General features: G+C 44.1%; 1 protein-coding gene across 3 annotated transcripts in view; it reads left to right on the top strand.

The window, feature by feature from the left end:
- cenpe (centromere protein E) overlaps nucleotides 1-18729 on the top strand; it is a 28536-nt gene extending 9807 nt beyond the window's left edge. Inside the window, exons 20-51 of one of the 3 annotated variants that reach the window (XM_047328448.1) lie at nucleotides 142-210; nucleotides 526-657; nucleotides 2283-2460; nucleotides 2534-2688; nucleotides 2771-3034; nucleotides 3618-3764; nucleotides 3952-4062; nucleotides 5375-5512; nucleotides 5622-5756; nucleotides 5960-6043; nucleotides 6131-6235; nucleotides 6359-6475; nucleotides 6566-6808; nucleotides 7036-7203; nucleotides 7429-7596; nucleotides 7812-7979; nucleotides 9038-9205; nucleotides 9450-9566; nucleotides 9694-9861; nucleotides 9953-10033; nucleotides 11863-11970; nucleotides 12051-12245; nucleotides 12336-12545; nucleotides 12659-12871; nucleotides 13380-13583; nucleotides 13826-14002; nucleotides 14151-14251; nucleotides 14437-14534; nucleotides 16778-16913; nucleotides 17003-17391; nucleotides 17488-17526; nucleotides 18517-18729. In XM_047328448.1, coding sequence (XP_047184404.1) covers nucleotides 142-210; nucleotides 526-657; nucleotides 2283-2460; nucleotides 2534-2688; nucleotides 2771-3034; nucleotides 3618-3764; nucleotides 3952-4062; nucleotides 5375-5512; nucleotides 5622-5756; nucleotides 5960-6043; nucleotides 6131-6235; nucleotides 6359-6475; nucleotides 6566-6808; nucleotides 7036-7203; nucleotides 7429-7596; nucleotides 7812-7979; nucleotides 9038-9205; nucleotides 9450-9566; nucleotides 9694-9861; nucleotides 9953-10033; nucleotides 11863-11970; nucleotides 12051-12245; nucleotides 12336-12545; nucleotides 12659-12871; nucleotides 13380-13583; nucleotides 13826-14002; nucleotides 14151-14251; nucleotides 14437-14534; nucleotides 16778-16913; nucleotides 17003-17391; nucleotides 17488-17526; nucleotides 18517-18596 — 4866 coding nt within the window. In that variant the 3' untranslated portion in view covers nucleotides 18597-18729. The remainder of the gene's footprint in view (nucleotides 1-141; nucleotides 211-525; nucleotides 658-2282; nucleotides 2461-2533; nucleotides 2689-2770; nucleotides 3035-3617; nucleotides 3765-3951; nucleotides 4063-5374; nucleotides 5513-5621; nucleotides 5757-5959; nucleotides 6044-6130; nucleotides 6236-6358; nucleotides 6476-6565; nucleotides 6809-7035; nucleotides 7204-7428; nucleotides 7597-7811; nucleotides 7980-9037; nucleotides 9206-9449; nucleotides 9567-9693; nucleotides 9862-9952; nucleotides 10034-11862; nucleotides 11971-12050; nucleotides 12246-12335; nucleotides 12546-12658; nucleotides 12872-13379; nucleotides 13584-13825; nucleotides 14003-14150; nucleotides 14252-14436; nucleotides 14535-16777; nucleotides 16914-17002; nucleotides 17392-17487; nucleotides 17527-18516) is intronic. The other 2 variants (XM_047328450.1, XM_047328449.1) reach the window with 2 other exon arrangements.
- The last annotated feature ends 252 nt before the right edge of the window (nucleotides 18730-18981 follow it).

The raw sequence follows: 18981 nt of genomic DNA, 5'->3' as shown, positions 1-18981 counted from the left end.
CACATATGTGACTTGTAAGTTTGTACAGTAATATCAACTTTATTTTAAATCTTTAGTGGACATAACTTTAATATATCTACATTCCTGTGATTTTTTACAAGTTAAACCTGTTAAATGTTTTCATCTGTTGGTTTTTTCAAGAACAAAGTAGAGACTCTCTCTGTGGAGCTAAAGAAGAAAAGTGAATTTGCAGAGGAACTTCAGAGTATGGTATGTGTGTTTAATGTCTTTTTTTTATCATGGGGTAAATATTTGAATTGTGTATCACAAAGCCAGTCCATGAAATGACAGTTAAAGCATTTATACAGTAAGCTACAGTTCCACAGTCAGATCGGGGGTTCTTGGGCCTAGATGATAAAGACGTCTAACTGAAATGTCTTTTAGACCTAATTGTTTGCATGTGATATACGTGTGGGAGCATCAGTAAAAGTTGAAGCAACGAAAGAGTCTTAAAAAGTAAGAACTAAAATCAGTTGCAGTGATCAATAATTACTGAACAGGCTGACTATCATGTTGCCTCCTCAGAGTGGTAAGGACCTGCTGCAGGAGGTGGCAGAGCTGCGTCGCTCCGTGGACGACGCAGAGGGAGTCAGCAGAGACACGAAGAAGGAATGGGCTTTCCTGCGCAGTCAAAACATCTCTCTGGAGGAGACAAATGTGAGTGGGGTCAACCTGACTTCTGTCTCTGGGTTAACTGACTGGCCCAAAGGCAAATTAAGTGTTCAGTGAGCGGAGAGAGATGCATGATGGGAGTTCCCCCAGCAGTCTAGGCCTATAGCAGCCTCACTCAGAGATGGTTCAGTAAATACCTGAGCAGCTCTTACTATAATCTTTATCAAAGAGGAAGGTTTTAATATGTCCTCTGCCTCCCTGGGTCCAGAGGAGCCTGGTGGCTGAAGGCTCTGCCTCCTGTTCTACTCTAACAGACTCTGGAACCACAAGTAGAGACAAGTGATCTATTGGGATAATATGGACCTTTGAACTCTTTAAGATATGATGGAGCCTGATTATTAAGGGCTTTGTGATGAGGAGCAGGATTTTTAATTATATTCTGAATTTTACAGGAAGCCAATGCAGAGATGCTAACATTGGAGAAATATGATCTCTTTTTCTAGTTTTGGATTAACTGGAGACTTTTATGAACATCCTAATAGTAATGAAATACAGTAGTCCAGTCTAGTAGTATAGTCTAGAACTATGGACATTTTTTTATCTCTCTCCCTTGTTTTCCACTATATACTCACAGTAACATAGAATGTAGAGGGACTTTGCTACACATTTCCTCAGTATTCCTCTGAAAGCAACATTACATAACTTTTTTTCAGTCAGTCTGTCCCACTCTTGTAAACGTGATATCTCAGAAACACCTTGAGCAAAATTTTTCACATTTGGCAGAGACTTTCATTTAGGGTTTTTAGTGACGCCAAAAACAAGGCTTTGGCCATAACCCAAGAATGAATGCACTGATTTTGGCATGTTTCAGACAAAATATCTGATTTGATAAAATGAAGTGATGACATATTATATCTTAAAGGTCAGATTTATGAGATATGTTCATTATTTAACACCATAACTCTGGAAGAGAATAGGAGATTGAGCATATTTCCTGCGTCTGCTCTACGTGAACAAACACTGAGAAGCTACATGCTTCACTGCTCTTCACCAAACATCAGGGATGCACCGAAACCGAAAATAATGAAACACTTGGCCGAAGACTGAATAATACCGAACACGTTTTTTTAGTTTTTCATTTATTCTGCCAAATTATTCACCATTGCATAAATGAAATAGCCTAAATTAGCTTTTAACTACTTTGTCTTGATTTTCAAGGGAAAAAAATCAATTAGAAAAGTACAATTTATAAATATTTGGCAGTGAACATTTTTTTTTACATTCCAGCGGACATTATACCAACAAAGCACAATATAACTTCTTTCAAAATAAAATAAAAATGGGTTTAGGGTCACTCGGTGGTCTGTTTCAGCCTCTTTGGTTAGAAGATGTTAGTGCTGCAGCTCATGAGGCGCGTAGAGAATTTCCTCATTAACTAACCATTCTTCATTCCAGATCAGAAGATAGTCTGACATTGTCAATGCTTCCACTCTGCAGACATGTTGTTGTGCGCACCTCATCCCACGCAGGCAGCTTTTTGATCGCGTCATTAAAAAAAATTGTCTTTCCACTTATTCGGCTGCCAAACATTCGGTGCATCCCTCAGATGTCCTAGTGATACTGAGACCAATATCTGTATCTTTACTATCTCGTTGTGATCTCCTCTTTAGGTAACCCTGACTGCCAACCACGACAAAATGGAGGCCGAGGTGAACAGCCTGCGCTCTCAACTCTCAACTGAGAAGTCACGCTACAGAGGGATGGAGAGCGATCTCCAAAAAGGGCTGAATGTTGCATTTGCTGAGAACACCAAGCTAACTGCTCTGCTCGATGGCAAAGTCCCAAAAGGTAGGTCTAACGCCAGGCTCTCTAGACACCTTGATTGCGCTGAGTCTGGAGCTGTAAGATGTTCTGTTTCCAGATCTCCTGGACCGTGTGGAGCTTGAGAGCGTGGTAGCCAATCTGAGCAAAGAACTGACGGTGTCTCGTGAAGCAGAGGGAGCTCTTGGAGCTCAGCTGGAGGAGCTGGCTTCACTGCACACCCTGCCAGAGAAGGTGGACAACTTGATGAAGCAGGTGAGTCCTCACAGGATCCTGTCTGATGGACGGTGGGATGTCCGAGTGGTCATGTGACTGACCGTCTTGCGTGTTGTCCCAGGTGTGCGAGTTGACCGAGGATCTGTGTGCTGTCCAGACTCAGAGGGACGGTCTGCTCTCAGCCCAAGCTCAGTGTCAGGAGGAGGCTCAGCAGCTCCGAGGCTTCCTGGAGACATCTCAGGACGAGCTGGTGAAAGTCCAAGCGGACCTCGTCGCTGCTGCTCTGAGGGAGCAGGAGCTGCTCCAGCAGTGTGCCGATGTTACACAGCGCTCCGATGCTGAGAGGAGTCAGCTCGTGGCTCGCCTCGAAGACACAGGCTGCAAAGTAAGCTACAGGAAATGAACGTGACGATAGAAACGTACTGTTGTCCTTATCAGCCATGTTAAGAAATACAGGCTTCTAGTTTCATGGCAGTATGGTACAGCAGTGTGAGCTGTTGAACAGGCCAACCGGTGTGCACATGGCCCGCAGTCACAAGCCTGAAACCTGAGGCTCCACACACTTCTGACCAGTTCTGTGTACATTTTCCATTAAACCGCCAGGGTGTGTATAATTATTACAATGTATAAAACATTTGGAGCACAAGTTAACTTGCTTCATTTTAAGCCCTGTATAATATTCCTACAACATCCTCTAAATAAAGACCATACTTTAATAACAAACTAACATACCAAACATTGTGATCAGCTTTCATTATTCACCCTCATGATTTGACATTACGTTCAATTAGAAGTATAACCCATGGAAAATAGTTCTAGACAAAGTCGCCGAACCTTTTATCAAATCAATCTTTATTGGATGTGACTGATTTCAGTCGTCTGTGAAAAGGCACCTGTGTCTGGGGTTGTAGGAGAACACTGCAGCATACTGTTTACGACAAGGTGATGGTGAATGTTTTTGATTTCAGCTGGAGGAGAGTGACCAGCAAAGAACGTCGCTGGTCGACCGACTGAGTGAGATGCAACACAAGGTGCAGGCTCTGGAGGAGATGCTGGCCGACAGCGAAGCTGCCAGAAGCACAGAGGAGGAGATCGGCAAAGAGCTTCAAGAACAAGTACGACACCAATGTTGCTTCCTCTTGTTAAATCATATTCTTTAAGGTTGAAGTTAATATTCTGGGAATTGTGATGTTGACTTTTTTAATTTCTTAGCTATCTAAAGGTTGATTGTTGTTTCTTTGTTGGCTCAAGTAGTATATATCGTACATTCACATACCATAAACCTAACTTGATATGTTCTAGATGAAGCAGCTGACTGAGGAGCTTCAGGTTGTGCGAGCGGAGTGTCAGCAGCAGAAAGCTGCAGAGCAGTCGGAGCAGCTGAGGACGGCGCTGCAGCACGATGTAGACACGGTCAGTGACTCCTTTCAAATCAGTGGTAGTCTCTTCCATCATGTTATAATGTTGAATAATATAATAATATAATATAATTGGGACCCTGACGAATTCTGGGATATCATTTAATTTGCTCTGCGAGAATCATTCTGGATCGCCTTCATAGAGAAGTGATTTCCCTCGGCAGAAAACTTGACGATTATCTGATAATGGGCGGGGTTTATACCACGACGCGGACAGAAGCGACCTTCGAAACAACCAAGGCTGCCGCTAATGAATGAGCATGCAACTAAAGTAACCAATATTGTTGTAAATTCCCTTTTATTTTGAGTTACGTTGTCATTATTTGTGGGCGGCTGTTGTTCAGGACGTAGAGTCGTTCGTCCACCAACCCGAAGGTTGGCGGTTCGTTCCCACCTCCCGCCAGTACACATGCCGTTGTGTCCTTGGGCAAGACACTTAACCCTAACTTGCCTCTGACGGCTCTTCCGACAGTGCATGAATGAGTATGAATGTGACAGAAAAATGCATGGTTAATAGCAGCGCTGTATGAATGTGTGTTAATGGGTGAATGTGACTTTCCTGTGAAGCGCTTTGAGTGGTCTATATGACTAGAAAAGCGCTATATAAATACAGTCCATTTACCATTATTTACTTTTTGGCAGCCCTTGTAGTGCAGCTTCAGGTCCTGACCTTGTTTACATTTTACAGGTATGTTTATAAATGTTACGGGGCGGCAGTAGCTCTCATTACGGGGAATGCGTTCGTGAAGAGAGGTGTGGGTGTGTGTGTGTATTTTAGTGTGTAACCTCTGTTATGCCCCGTCATCTGCTCTAATCTGTTGACATTTTCGCGTTGCTCGACAGGCGTTACATGATTCTTTGCTATCTTATTGCGGCCGGAGGCATTTTGCTCTGCGTCCGTTGGTAACGCCTCTTGGAAATCGAAAATGAAGCAAGCAATCCCAGACTAATGAATATTTGGGTATCAGTCTGACTACGCCAGGAATTGTTGAGCATCCTCTCACAACTTCAGAGGTTCAGGGTTTTGGATTTAGTGGCATCTATTGGTGAGGGGGCACATGTGTGGGACAATGTGCTATGTAATATGAAACATGAAAGGTTTCATCTGTCCAGGCCCACTTTAGAAACACCGTGGACCTTTTATTAAACCATTCATACTAAGGAGTTATTTTTATTCAAAATATGTCAACGTAGTAACTGGTATTCTGTTAAGTCTTTTTTTGTTGTTTTTTAGCTCACAACCTTTGTTCCATTTCACCTCTTAGTTCTTTTATTTAGTAGTGAGTGAAACCTTCCCCTGTGAACAGAGTCTGACACAGGAGATTCAGACAGAGACTCTTCTGACGACTGGAGCTCCGAGCTCCGCAGAGCTGCTATCTGCACTGACAACTGTGACTGCCGAGAGAGACCAGCTCAAGACGGACCTGCAGGAGAACGTGGAGATGGTCAGTGATCATGTGACTACTGTGTCGGCTGTAGTGGGCCTCTGACATGCTGAGGCTCAAAAAAGCAGACAGCAGAGCCCAAAAGAAAAACTATCTCTTTGTCAAACAGATGATTGAGAATCAGGAGGAGCTGAGGACGGCTCTGGAGAAGAACCGTGAGCATAGGGAGCGGATCAGACAGCTGGAGACGACACGGACATCCACACAGGACGGTTCTGCCCAACTGGAGCCATTACAGACACATGTAAGAGTTCCTCCATCTCATTCTTCACATTTAGACAAACATTAACTTTTTTTTGTTAACTTTTTTTTTTTACATTTTAATGGTAAATAAGATAAGATAGGTACTTTATTGAATGTAACAGCAGCAGGGTATCACACTTCACACCTTACAAAATATACAATATATTCCAAAAACAATTATACAACAAACATTTTCCTGCACAGATAATGCAGCTGCAGGCGACTCTCCAGGAAGTGGGTGAGCAGAGGAGCCAGCTGGAACGTGAGCTGCAGCATCATATGGAGATGGTGGGGAGAAGTTGTGTGAGATCACACAATCAGTGATGTTGAAGAGGGCGAATGGAAACTGTGTAAATGTTTCTTTCCCGTTTTCAGGCTGCGGAGACTCAAAGTCTTCTACAACTGCTCCAGGAGCAAAATCAGAGCAGCATTGAGCTGGAAAGACAAAGCGAGGAGAGGCGAGCTCAGCTCCAACAAGAGGTTTGAGCATGTTTCACCGTAGCTGTGCAGTTAGTCAACCAACCTTGAGCCAGTATTCTCTTGATTCAGTAAACCTTTTAAGAAGTAATATCACACCCTCTGATGTGCTTTTCTTACTCTAAGGTTGCAGAGAAGCAGTGTCTTCTACAGTCTCTCCAGGAGGAGCTGAACCAGCAGAAGCACAAACACTCTGATCTGCTGAAACAGTGTGAGGAGAGGGAACGTGACTCACAGCAGCAAGTGAGTAAAGTGAGAAAGTAAAGGAAGGGTATGTTTAAAACTGATCTGTGAGTGTTCTCACTGTTGGTTGCTATGTTGCCATTTAAACAGACAAAGTCTCTCAGCGAACAGCTGGAGAGTGCTCGAGCAGAGAGGGACAGCCTGCTCTGTGAGAAGGACGCTGGCTGCCGGGGCTCCTCGGAGGAGAAGCAGCAGCAGCAGCAGCAGCAGCAGCAGCTGCTGAGCAGAGTGACATCTCTCTGCGAGGAGAGCGATCAGCTGCAGGAGACCCTGCAGGGACTGAGGCAGGATAGGCAGCAGCTCAGAGCAGAGCTGGAGGACAAGATAGAGACGGTAATAACCTGGTCCTTCTGGTATTGTTAGCACGTGTGTCTGTATAATCAAAGTTCCATCCCAGAACACAGTGAGGTCACACTGTGCTGTTCTCTTCCTGTCCTGCAGATGCAGTGTGACTTCCAGTTGCAGCTCAGCAACAGAGTAGAAACAGTTATGAGAACAGTTATGATAACATATTTAAAGTTGGAGTTAATGAGACTCTTGAACTTCTCCTCTCTTCACAGATGAAGACTCTAACAGAGAAGCTGGAGCTCAGTGAGTCAGAGAGAGACCGTCTGCTGTGTGAGGAGGAAGCCAGCTGTCAGAGAGTGACGCGTCTCAGTGAAGAGAGGGATCAGCTGCAGGAGACACTGCAGCAGCTCAGAGCAGAGCTGGAGGACAAGATAGAGACGGTAATAACCTGGTCCTTCTGGTATTGTTAGCACGTGTCTGTATAATCAAAGTTCCATCCCAGAACACAGTGAGGTCACACTGTGCTGTTCTCTTCCTGCCCTGCAGATGCAGTGTGACTTCCAGTTGCAGCTCAGCAACAGAGTAGAAACAGTTATGAGAACAGTTATGATAACATATTTAAAGTTGAAGTTAATGAGACTCTTGAACTTCTCCTCTCTTCACAGATGAAGACTCTAACAGAGAAGCTGGAGCTCAGTGAGTCAGAGAGAGACAGTCTGCTGTGTGAGGAGGAAGCCAGCTGTCAGAGAGTGACGCGTCTCAGTGAGGAGAGGGATCAGCTGCAGGAGACACTGCAGCAGCTCCGAGCAGAGCTGGAGGACAAGATAGAGACGGTAATAACCTGGTCCTTCTGGTATTGTTAGCACGTGTGTCTATGTAATCAAAGTTACATCCCAGAACACAGTGAGGTCACACTGCATCTGCAGGGCAGGAAGAGAGCAGCACAGTGTGAGTTCCAGTTGCAGCTCAGCAACAGAGTAGAAACAGTTATGAGAACACATTTAAAGTTGAAGTTAATGAGACTCTGTAACTTCTCCTCTCTTCACAGATGAAGACTCTAACAGAGAAGCTGGAGCTCAGTGAGTCAGAGAGAGACAGTCTGCTGTGTGAGGAGGAAGCCAGCTGTCAGAGAGTGACGTGTCTCAGTGAGGAGAGGGATCAGCTGCAGGGGACACTGCAGCAGCTCCGAGCAGAGCTGGAGACACTGCACACTGAGGTCTGTCTATAAAACAGCATCTAAAGAAGGGTTGCAGCAATATCCGGTTTCAGGGTATACCACGGTATGAAATTTGACGGTTATCATACCATAAACATTTGCCAATTACCTGTTTTATAAAAAATAAAAAAAACTAAAGGAGAATCTCACCCAGCAATCAGAGACTTGGCAGAGAGAGGCGTCTCTACTGATCTCCACTCCCCCTCAATAAAAGTAAAATCATGAGCTTGGGATTACTTTGGATATCCAAAAAATGAACATGATATTTTCCTGGAGGATGGAATTCCAACATGTGAGATATGTGGCTGCTCAAGGAGGAACACACCCAACATGTTGGCCCATCTTCTTGAACACATCCCTCCGTGCAGATCAAAGTATGTGTCCAGTGTATAACTTCAACTGATCACGAAGAAAACATGCGCTATCGAAATATGATTCCGCATCCCGACTCTATGGGCGCATCCCGACTCTATGGGTTGAAATATCCTTCCTACCTACTATTCCTTGACCTCAGTGGAAAATGTCATGAGGTCAAGGAAAGGAGGAGTCATAAGACTTAGGAAAAGCGGACAGTGCTGCTCAGAGAATCCGACTCTGCTATGTCATTATGCCACAGCGGATGTTATTGACGTGTCTTCTGTGGTGAAACTACAAATTGCTGAAGATGAACTACAAAAAATGCACTGATTTATTAATTTTTAAAAAGAGATGACTTTTAAATGTCCTAATTTCTTTTGTTCAAATGGTGGACATCTTATGATGGATTCATTTTCAAAAGGCAGACTTACACATACCTCCAAAAAAGAGAATATTTGTTTGACCAAACCAAAAAAGACCTTTTGTTTTCATTCATTTAGGTGTCAACTGTTAATACCCAATTATAATAATAATGGTGAATTACCTTATACTGCGATAATCGTGATTTTGCTGAGACAGTTATCGTACCGTGGAAATCTCATACTGTTGCAACCCTAATCTACAGTATGTCTAAAAACTGTTATGATAACATATTTAAAGTTGAAGTTAATGAGACACTTGAACTTCTCCTCTCTTCACAGATGAAGACTCTAACAGAGAAGCTGGAGCTCAGTGAGTCAGAGAGAGACCGTCTGCTGTGTGAGGAGGAAGCCAGCTGTCAGAGAGTGACGTGTCTCAGTGAGGAGAGGGATCAGCTGCAGGAGACACTGCTGCAGCTCAGAGCAGAGCTGGAGACACTGCAGACTGAGGTCTGTCACTGAGCTGCATGTATTTTCATACACAGCTCATTAAAGCGTATTTTCAACCACCTTCCATATCTGCACATGTACAGTGATGGTGGGAAATGTATTTCATTTTGGTCTTTGATAAAATGGTCTGCAGCAGATGGTGACCACAGTGACGGTAGCAGATGTTTTGCTCTTATTTTCCTGGTGGGTGTGCATCAGTCGAAGTTTGTATGTCAGGCTGACGACAGTCACCGTTTTGTTTCAGGCCTCTACAACACAAGAGCTTCTACAGTCAGTCCAAGAGGAGCTGTGTGAACAGCAGCAGCTGAACTCTGACCTGCAGAGACTGAATGAGGAGAAGGAGAGTTCTCTAGATCAACAGGTTGGTGTCTGATCACTCACTTTGTTATCAGCAATCCCCAAAAAGCCTTTGAAATCCTGGAGGGATCGTTTTATGAAACATTTATTTTCAGAGCAGGAAAACACTTAAACTTCTCCTCTCTTCACAGATAAAGACTCTAACAGAGAAGCTGGAGATCATTGAGTCAGAGAGAGACGGTCTGCTGTGCGAGGAGGAAGCCAGCTGTCAGAGAGTGACATGTGTCAGCGAGGAGAGGGATGAGCTGCAGGAGACACTGCTGCAGCTCAGAGCAGAGCTGGAGGACAAGATGGAGACGGTACAGTTCTGCTGTTCTAGTCATCGGTCATCCGACTGCAGTTTCTTAAAGCAGCACTTGAATTGATCCTCTCTCTCTTTTCCTACTGCAGATCTCTGCCATTCAAGAGAAACTGAGGGAACAGCAGCAGCAACCTGAGAGAGTAGAACAAGAGGCCAAGCTGCAACAGGAAGTAAGTCTTGAAGGATTAGTTCCACATTAGTGAATAACAGGCTCATTGACTGTTGTTGTCTGTCCCCCACTCCTCTGAAGCTCATTCAATCCTTCCATTAATCTGTATCTGTACAAACATTGGAGTGGAACAATGACACTTTGTTTATGGGACCTGATGGTGTGAACTCCGCTTGGTTAAACCTGGAAAGTGATGTGACTCTGTCTTTTATCATGAGACATTATTTGGAAAGTAACTGGATCTGACCATTGATACATTTATAGTTAAGTTAATGGAATATAAGACATCCAAACAGCTACTCCAAACCTGATCCGAGTGGCGATGGTGCAGAGCGTGAACCGGTAACCACACACCGGTCTGGTTGTACTTTATCAAAATCAAATGGAGACCACGCTTGTTGCCACAAGTGTAACAAATGTTTTTCCTGGCCTGGTTTAACATTAAGTGAGACAACAGCTGCAGCTAATGTGAGGAGACTGAGGAAAAGTGACCCAGTTCAAAGTGAAAGGCCTACAACCCTTTACAACAGTAGAGTCCAACAGTCTGTCTGTACATATGAGTTGTTACTTTTTTCCTCTGATGGGCATTTATGTTAGTCCCATCACTCAACACACAACTTCATGTACTTTATATTAGTTATTTGTTCAAAATAGTGCTGTTCAGTGTTCAACAATGTACTGTGTACAGTACGAGAAACAAGATATTTGTTCATTTTGTTTAATTTTTTTATCTAAAAAGAACCAATAAGAGTACCGTTAAATTAACGGATAGATAAGAGTAATATATCTTTAAAGTTAACGATACTCATCCCTATTTGGAAGGAATGCCTTGTCCAATTTCCGTGGATCAGACCTGATAAAGCAGCAACATTATGCTTTGCATTTATTTGGAGCAACGATGATCCGAATCGAAAATGTTAAAAAACAAAACAACCATGAACAAGTTGGCCAAAATGTCATGTTTGCTTAAATCCTAGTCATAGCACTGATATCAGGTGAGGGGAAATCTGATGGGGGAGAGTTTCATAGAGGATCTGTACTCTCCTCTTCAGTTTATTCCATGTTCAAGAGTTTTACCTGCTTCTACGATGTGTTATTTTACATAACCAATCACTAGATCCTAGTAAAAGTACTAATACTGCAGGCCGCTCATTTGCTCTCTGATGCTCGTGAGATTTACTCCTTAGGTTTTCAGAACTTAAAGGATAGTTCAGTGATTTTGAAGTGGGGTTGTATGAGTTACTTATGCATAGTTAATATGTTACCTTATGGTGATAGTGATCAGTGATGTCATTTTACGGAGTTTGGAGGAGAAGTGGTATAAGTGTAAGTCTGAGTCTCACTGTTGCAGAGGGGACCACCGAAAAGGGTCTTTTCCCCCACATTTTTAAATGCTTACCTAAAAAAATTAAATATCCGTTCAATTCTACGCTACAGGATGTATTTTCACACAGCCGTTTAAGTTTGCACCTTTTTTTCAAGGGTACTTTGGCGCGAGTTGGCACAGTAAGTACGCTTGAAAAAAAAGTGCAAACTTAAACGACTGTCTGGCAGCAAACTAAAGCAGTAGAAAAAATACATCCTTTAGCATACAATTGAAGGTTTTTTTCAGGTAAGCATTTAAAAGTGTGGCGAAAAATACGTTTAACAGTCCTTTGACATTTCTTATTACAATACAACGTTGAGGTCAGTATTGACTAAACCTGGGAACGGACCTGCATTTACTCTGATGAACCAGTGTTGAATTGGAGAAGACAAAATGTAGTTGGAGACATTTATAAGAGCGAGGATAAGGGGTGAACTTTATTGTTTTTTCTCACGTGCTTTCAGTTGCTCAGTGAAGCCAACACGACCATCTCAGCCCTCAGAGAGCAGCTGAGCAATTTGGACGGCGGCTTCGCCTCATCGCGGCTGCTCCGCTCCACTGAGCAGCTGCAGGTAAGCTCACCTCTGAATGTTCTCTCTGAAATTAGAACAAATGAAGTGAATGTAACTCTGCTGAACCGACGTGATTGCAGGAGACCTTCGTAGGGTTCCAGCAACTTATAGACACTTGTTCCAAACACATCTCCACACCCATGGACGAGATTCTGAGAGTGCCGGGTTCCATGAAGTATTTTCATCTGCCCTCTCTTCCTGAAACCAACAAGGACACCTACACTTCTATCTGTAAGCTGGGACTGCAGACTGTTCAGACTCTGGGATACATAATGGTGAGTATCCGTCTTTCCCTTTGAAAAATCCTCCAGGCTCTTACTCTTTTGATCAGGTTGTAACCTGAAAACCCCTCTCTGCCTCCTCAGGTTCGCCTACGGGTGCAGGCCCAGAACTACAGGAATTGCTTTGAGGAGTTGGTGAAGAAAGACTTGGCTGTGTTCGAGGAGCGGCGGCTGCAGGACGTGCTGCTGTGCAGAGTGCAAGCGCCCAGCCTCTCCGTCAGCGACGCAGACCTCCACACAGTGTGGGCAACCAGACTGACGGAGCTGCTGGACAAGAGGCAGCTCTACCAGCAGGTGAGGAAATATTTCATGTAGAAACCGTCAGGAGAAGGATTCAGTGACACACTGCTTCATAAGGATCTGTGACTGTTACTCCTCACCTTGTGACCACTCTGCTGGCTTTGTAGAAAATGTCCAGCATTTTGGAGCAGCTCTGGGCCAACGTGGCTCCTCATCCCAGTGGGCTGTCTGCCGAGGTCACAGAGAGGAAGTGTTTCAAGGAGCAGCTCCAAGACGTGTTCGCCACCCAGCCAATCAGCTACAGTCGGTTCAACAGCATCCTGAGCTGCGAGCTGCAGCGCAGAGCCGCGTTGGCACACAGCAAGACTCTGACTCTGCAGGTATTGTTCAACATCCACCTCTGTTTAGTCTGTTAGTCAACAGGATGTGACACAATGTGGAAGATGTGTCATGGATGGCTGAAGCAGAACTGTGTGGGTTCTTGAATCTCAAATGTCCCAGATTAAAGCCATGAGCGACAGACCTGACGGAGCAGAGCTCGCTCCCTGCATATTGTTTCATTCTGACACACACTCATCATCACAAATGATCACACCTCATTATCAAATGTTAGGGAAACTTGACATTGTCCAGGATGTCTCCAGTGACCCAGATTTTTTTTTAGGCGATGGTATCCATGTATTTCAGAACCATCTGCCCTGTGAACATATTATATATTGATTTAAAAAGTTCAGCAGCTCATCACAGTCAATGCTACCTCTGAAACAACAATAAAGTTCCTGATCCAGAATGATTCCAAGTTAACTTTTACAGTAGTTTTAAATGTCAGCGTTCCGTGACGTATTCATGACAAAGCTCTTCCTCGTCTGTGTGACGGATGTCCTGCAGGGCATCGCTGATGAGCAGAGTGGCCTCAGTGAGGAGCTGAAGCTGCTGGAGGCTCAGGCTCACTCTCAGCTCCGAGCGGAGGAGAGCAGGACTTCCACTCTGCTGCAGGTTCGAGACGGAGCCGCTCTGAAGACAGAGCTCTCGCTGCTGAAGGACCACCAGCAGCTCCTGCTCCAGCTCCAACAGACTGAGGAAACAGTCAAAGTATGTCTGTTTGATATGTGAAATCATAAGTAATAAGTGTTTCCAGAGTCTATGTCAGGTCTTCTCCTGTTCCTCTGAGCCACAGTGTACCATCTTTACCATGAACACACATTGTAGTTTATCTTAACTCCAACACACTGCTCTGCTGCCCCAAAAACTCACTTGAGTACCAAACATGTATGATGCCCCTGTGCGAGTAACATACAGGCCAGCTGATCTCCCAGGTGTGTTTCCTGTTCCAGGCTCTGCGTGAACACAGTGAGCAGCTGGAAGAGGCTCAGGTCAGAGCCCACAACATGGTGTCCAACCACAAACAGGCCACCCAGCTGCTGCAGACCGAGCTGCAGAACTGCCAGGCTCAGAGCGAGGAGAAGGAAAACACCATCCAGACGCTCCGGAGCAAACTGCGCGAGTCTGAGGTTGGTCTCAAGACAAGATGGTTGACCCTGTTCATCGTTATATCCGACTCTGAGCTAAAGTCTCGCACTCGTTTGACTTTGTTTAAATGTTGGTTCTTTGACTCGCATTGAGCAGCTCATGTTGTAATACTGTTTCTTTCCATATCAGAAAAAAGCTTCACCCAGTGCTGCGGAGCTGGAGAAACTCAAGACTAGACTGTTCAAAATGGAGGCTGAGTTGAGTTCAGCATCTGATAAACACCACCAACAGTAAGAGCCCTTTGTTTTGTTCTTCTTCTGTCTCTGTCTCCGTATTTATCGGCTGAACATTTATTAAAAAAACCTTTAGCTGTATTTTTCGAAAGGTGTCATCAGGTGGAGGAGGATCTTTCCCCTCACGTTAACATGGCTGTTGAGAGTCGGGCTCAGGTCATCAAGACTCTGTTTCCTCTCAGGGTCCAGAGGATGACCACGGCACTGAATGAGAAAGAGGATTCGTTGAGGAAGCTGAAGGAGACCGTGAGGAGATCACAGCAGCAGGGAGAGGAGTCATGTGAGTCACTTCATGTTTTTGTGTCATCACAAAATGGATGATTAAGATGAAACCTCTATCAATTCCTCAGTTCAGCCTGCAACACAAAATGATCACTTATTTCCTACGCAGTAAGGAAAAGTATGGAATTTGATTTTAGTAATTTCCAGGTCTGTATGGGGGGGAAAAAGAGAGGGTATGAAAAAAGTATTTGTGTTTCCAGACTGAAGTCTGAGCAGACTAATGAACCGCCTCCATCTCTGGTCTAGTGTATCAGTGATGAACGTCGCCATAGCGACACACTTTCTGTACCTGCCACTGTCACTACAATTTCTACAGAGCTGTAGTTCACATGTGACTATGAGGCTGAAGTAGTTCCTATCAACCGGGCGTTATTCAGATTCTCCTGGTGACAAGTAGTTACTTTGTACTGTTGATGATAAAACTAGGGATGCACTGATTTATCGGCGGTACATCGGTTTCGGTAGGTAGTCACCTTGTTGACTGCCCTCAGCTATCGTCAAATAAGATAACATCCACCGATGTCGCATTGATTTTGTTGTTGGTTATTTGCGGTCTGACTCTGACAACAGCTGAGATCCGTGTCTCTGTGTCAAAGTGTATGCGGGGAAAGGGGCGTGGCTAGCTCTCTGTCTCTCTCACACACACAAATTATAATTCACAGCGTACACAAACATTCTTGGAACTTTTCTTTCTTTATTGAACCAAACTATAAAACATGACATGTATAAAATAAATGAGTATGAATATTAGTAAAACTTTTTAAAATGTTACCGTTGATGTAGTCTAAAATAAATAACAGACTACAGTGTTTCCCCTAGGATGGAGTTGTAGTAGCAGATATATATATATACATAGACAGACCGTTCGGACTTTACTGTTGAAAAGGGCAGTAGGTCTTTCTCTGTGAACCGGTCACTTCTCCTCAGGCTCCTCCCACTAACTGCAGCTGTTGTCTCTGACTGGGACCAGCAGAAGTAGAGTTTTGACTTTATTTGCAAAACATTTGCTTCACTTGTGGAAACGACTGTTGTCTCCATTTGGTTTTTTCCAAGTAAGAGTCGTTCGCACTCTGCCATCCTGTCTTCAATCGGCGCAGTGAGATCTGGCCACGCCCCCTGCACAGCGCACGCCTCGACACACAGACTCAGGATCCGGAATAGTGAAAATTCATCATAGACGAATGAATTAATTTCTTTAATACCTCAGCAGCACCGGTAACGTGACTCACTAACGCTGCAAGGCTGTAACACGTTACGTTCCTTCGAAATAAAAGTCAACTCACTTTTGGACTGTTAAATGCTTGATTACCGGTGTTGGTATAGAAGTTCTTCCGAGAACCAGTAACGGCAAAATAAGCCATCGCCGAATCCCTAGTGCAGACAGAGAGCTGGTCCATGTGACGTTGGCAGAGAGTGAACCAGTCAGAAGTCTGGTTGTACTTAACCAAAATGAATGGAGATGACGCTCTTGCCACAAGTGTAACAAATGTTTTGCCAGTAAAGGCGGAACACGGGGTGGGAGGGGGGTGCGGAGTGATCCCTCTGCTGTGTTATCATTGCCAAAGTGACATGCAGTAATTGAGCCACAGCAAGTAAAGTGCGTCTGTGGAATGAAGACCTGCCGGATTCAGAGCTCTGAAGCCTCTGATCAAAGAGCTTCTCACCTGAAGCTCCACTCAGTTCACTGATCCCTGAACAGGAGAATCAGCTGTTGTTGTCATGAACGCGCTGTTGTTGTGATTGAGAATGTTTCTTAGGTAGTTCAGTAGTGGAGAGTAGCCTCTCTGCTGCCCTAATATATAAAATATATGTCTGAACATAATTTCTTCAAAGAACACAAAACACGTATGATAGTCGGAATTAGATGAAAATCATAATACAGACAGAATTATGGCTGAGGACAATTTATCTGATACATTACAATACGCTCAGGAAATACTCTGCTCATATTTGTATACAAATTAATACTTCTACTAAAAATTCCTGCAGGTATCAAGTTCACAATTTCTGTTCGTTTTACAGTTAATTGTTCTGTGCTGTTATTTTTTTCTGCAGATTGTATGGATATGAATGGTGGTGATCATCATTCATATCCTTAAAATCTATGTTTATGATTAAATTCTTTACTACAGCACACAATTGTTTACAAGAGCATGAAGATTGATGGATTTAACTATTGTTTTTGCTTTAATCGCTGCTATAACTGTGATGTTAAATTTTCATACTGTACACAATCTCTAGTCTTGCAGGGGCAGGAGCTTCATGATAAACTGACCAACCCCAGAGGTTTAGTGATCAAGAGCAGCATTCTTCTGGACAAGGCCAAACTGGAGGAGGAGGTCAAACGGCTTCACCTCAAAATAACTGAGCTGGAACGGTAAAGTGAACCAGTCCGAGGCCGGAACTGCTCCGTGGTTTTCTATGATTCTTCAGTCCTGCTTGACATCTGTGTCCACGTCTCCACAGCTCGCTGTCCGCTCAGCACACGGAGATCGGCAAGTGGAAGAACCGAGCCATCAAGCTGAAGGCGAGGAGCAAACATGAAGTGGACAAGCCTTTATCACCCTGCACTCCGACCAAGAGGGGCCCTCCATTGACCTCCGACCCCTCCAGCTTCCTCTGCTCACCCAAGAGATTCCTGGTTACTCCCAGGAATCTCCTGGACTCTCCCAGGAATGTCCTGGACTCTCCCAGGAAGCTGCTGGACTCTCCCAGGAAGCTGCCCGACTCTCCCAAGGTCTCTCTGCTCCACTCCCCCAAAAGCCGATTCTTCGATGTGGGCGGGACCTCCGAGCTGCTCTCCCAAAGCTGTCCCAGGCAGTTCTTTGACAACTCTAGCCTCGGCACCATTCCAGGTAGGTGGAGTTCACCCTAATCATCGTCGTGTAGCTTTTCTGTCACTGCCAAGAGTTTCTGAACATTATAAAGACTCCAGCCGTTTGTTTTGCCAGAGGTTTCCCACGTTCCTGATTCTCCAGACACAGAGAAGGGTAAATGATGGAACATCACTTTGTAGCTGTTTTGAGACAACCCAGATATTTTCCCGTTCACGTGTGACAAGCGCAGCAGGAGCCAGACATTTTCACAACAGTAGGAATGTTTTCAGATCATTCTGTGGCGTCTGGGTGGAGCGTGCAGGAAGATAACTCTGGATATGGATTAGTAATCAACACGCTCGCTCGCTCACTGTCAATCTTCTGGAGACTTTCCTGCTGCCTTGTCACATGTGCTCACAAGGATGTTTCACGGGGGGCTGACAGGAAAAGTTCTGGACAATGTCTTAACATCAGTGGGATCACTGGGGTTGTACTAACAGAAGCACGGGGTGACGGGGTTTTACTTTTCTCTTTTGAATTTACCTGAACAAACTGTGACCGTGTCTGCAGAGCAGCAGCTCAGTGACTACTGTAAATGAGCGCATTGACAAATATTAAACATACGTGAAGACACGCGGTGAGACAGATTGGAGACGCCAATGTGTTGAATGCTCATTTTATTAAATGGAGGCGTTTGTGATATTTGCTCTGTTGCTCAAACAGGATGAACTAAAAAATACAAAATATAATTATGACAAGTCAGAAGTTTGACATGGTCAGTTTACAAGATCATCAACGGACTATCTGAATGAATCTAACATTGTTTATTAAGGCTCATCAGTTCTTTTCTCAATATTCTTGTGTACTCGTCCTGCTGTGAATAGACTTCCACATTACAATCATTACTGCTCTGAGGTTTGATCCCTGATCGATGTCTTGTGGCAGCACATCAAAATCATCGGCTTCTGAAATGTCCTAACATTTAGGCTTCACTCTTACTTAGTGTCAGACTGGTAACCTGCACTGGAGTGATTGAGGTGATTATAAACGAGGAGTTCAGCAGCTATTACTGGAGTCAGGAGAACCACACGTGTGGGTGTTTGTGAACTGGGTTGAATGTACTAAAGAAGCCAGAGAGTCTGATAAGATTGTGTTGTGTTGCAGATGCAGCTGCAGGCGCAGCCAGAAAAGACGAGTGGTGTCCTCAGTCTCCCAAACAAGAGGACATGTGTAAAACCCAGTAAAATATTTCCATGTTTTTAAATGGTTTGTCTTGTCAATACTTCTGTTTCCTTTATCATCTTGTGTTTTTGTTTTGTCTTTTCCATTTTTCACTTTGAATATTAAACGTATTACTAATAAACTCTGTCTCCTTCACATGTCAGTCCAGTGACTTTAAATTCTAATGAACACGAATAGAAAATAGACACGAGACACTATAGCTGAATACTTCCTTCCGCTATTGATATGGTTTGATTGATGAAGCAGAAACAGACTGAAGGCTAAACATCTCTTGGACAATACTGTCACATGTTCGTTTGTCATACCTCAGAGGGTTTATGGGAACTGGCTTATTATAAAAGACACTGACTGTAATCATACATATATATACTGTAATGAATAAAGTTT

The sequence above is a fragment of the Scophthalmus maximus genome, chromosome 18 (genome assembly GCF_022379125.1).
Source record: "Scophthalmus maximus strain ysfricsl-2021 chromosome 18, ASM2237912v1, whole genome shotgun sequence".
Classification (NCBI taxonomy): domain Eukaryota; kingdom Metazoa; phylum Chordata; class Actinopteri; order Pleuronectiformes; family Scophthalmidae; genus Scophthalmus; species Scophthalmus maximus.
This window is presented reverse-complemented; position numbering and strand designations above follow the sequence as displayed.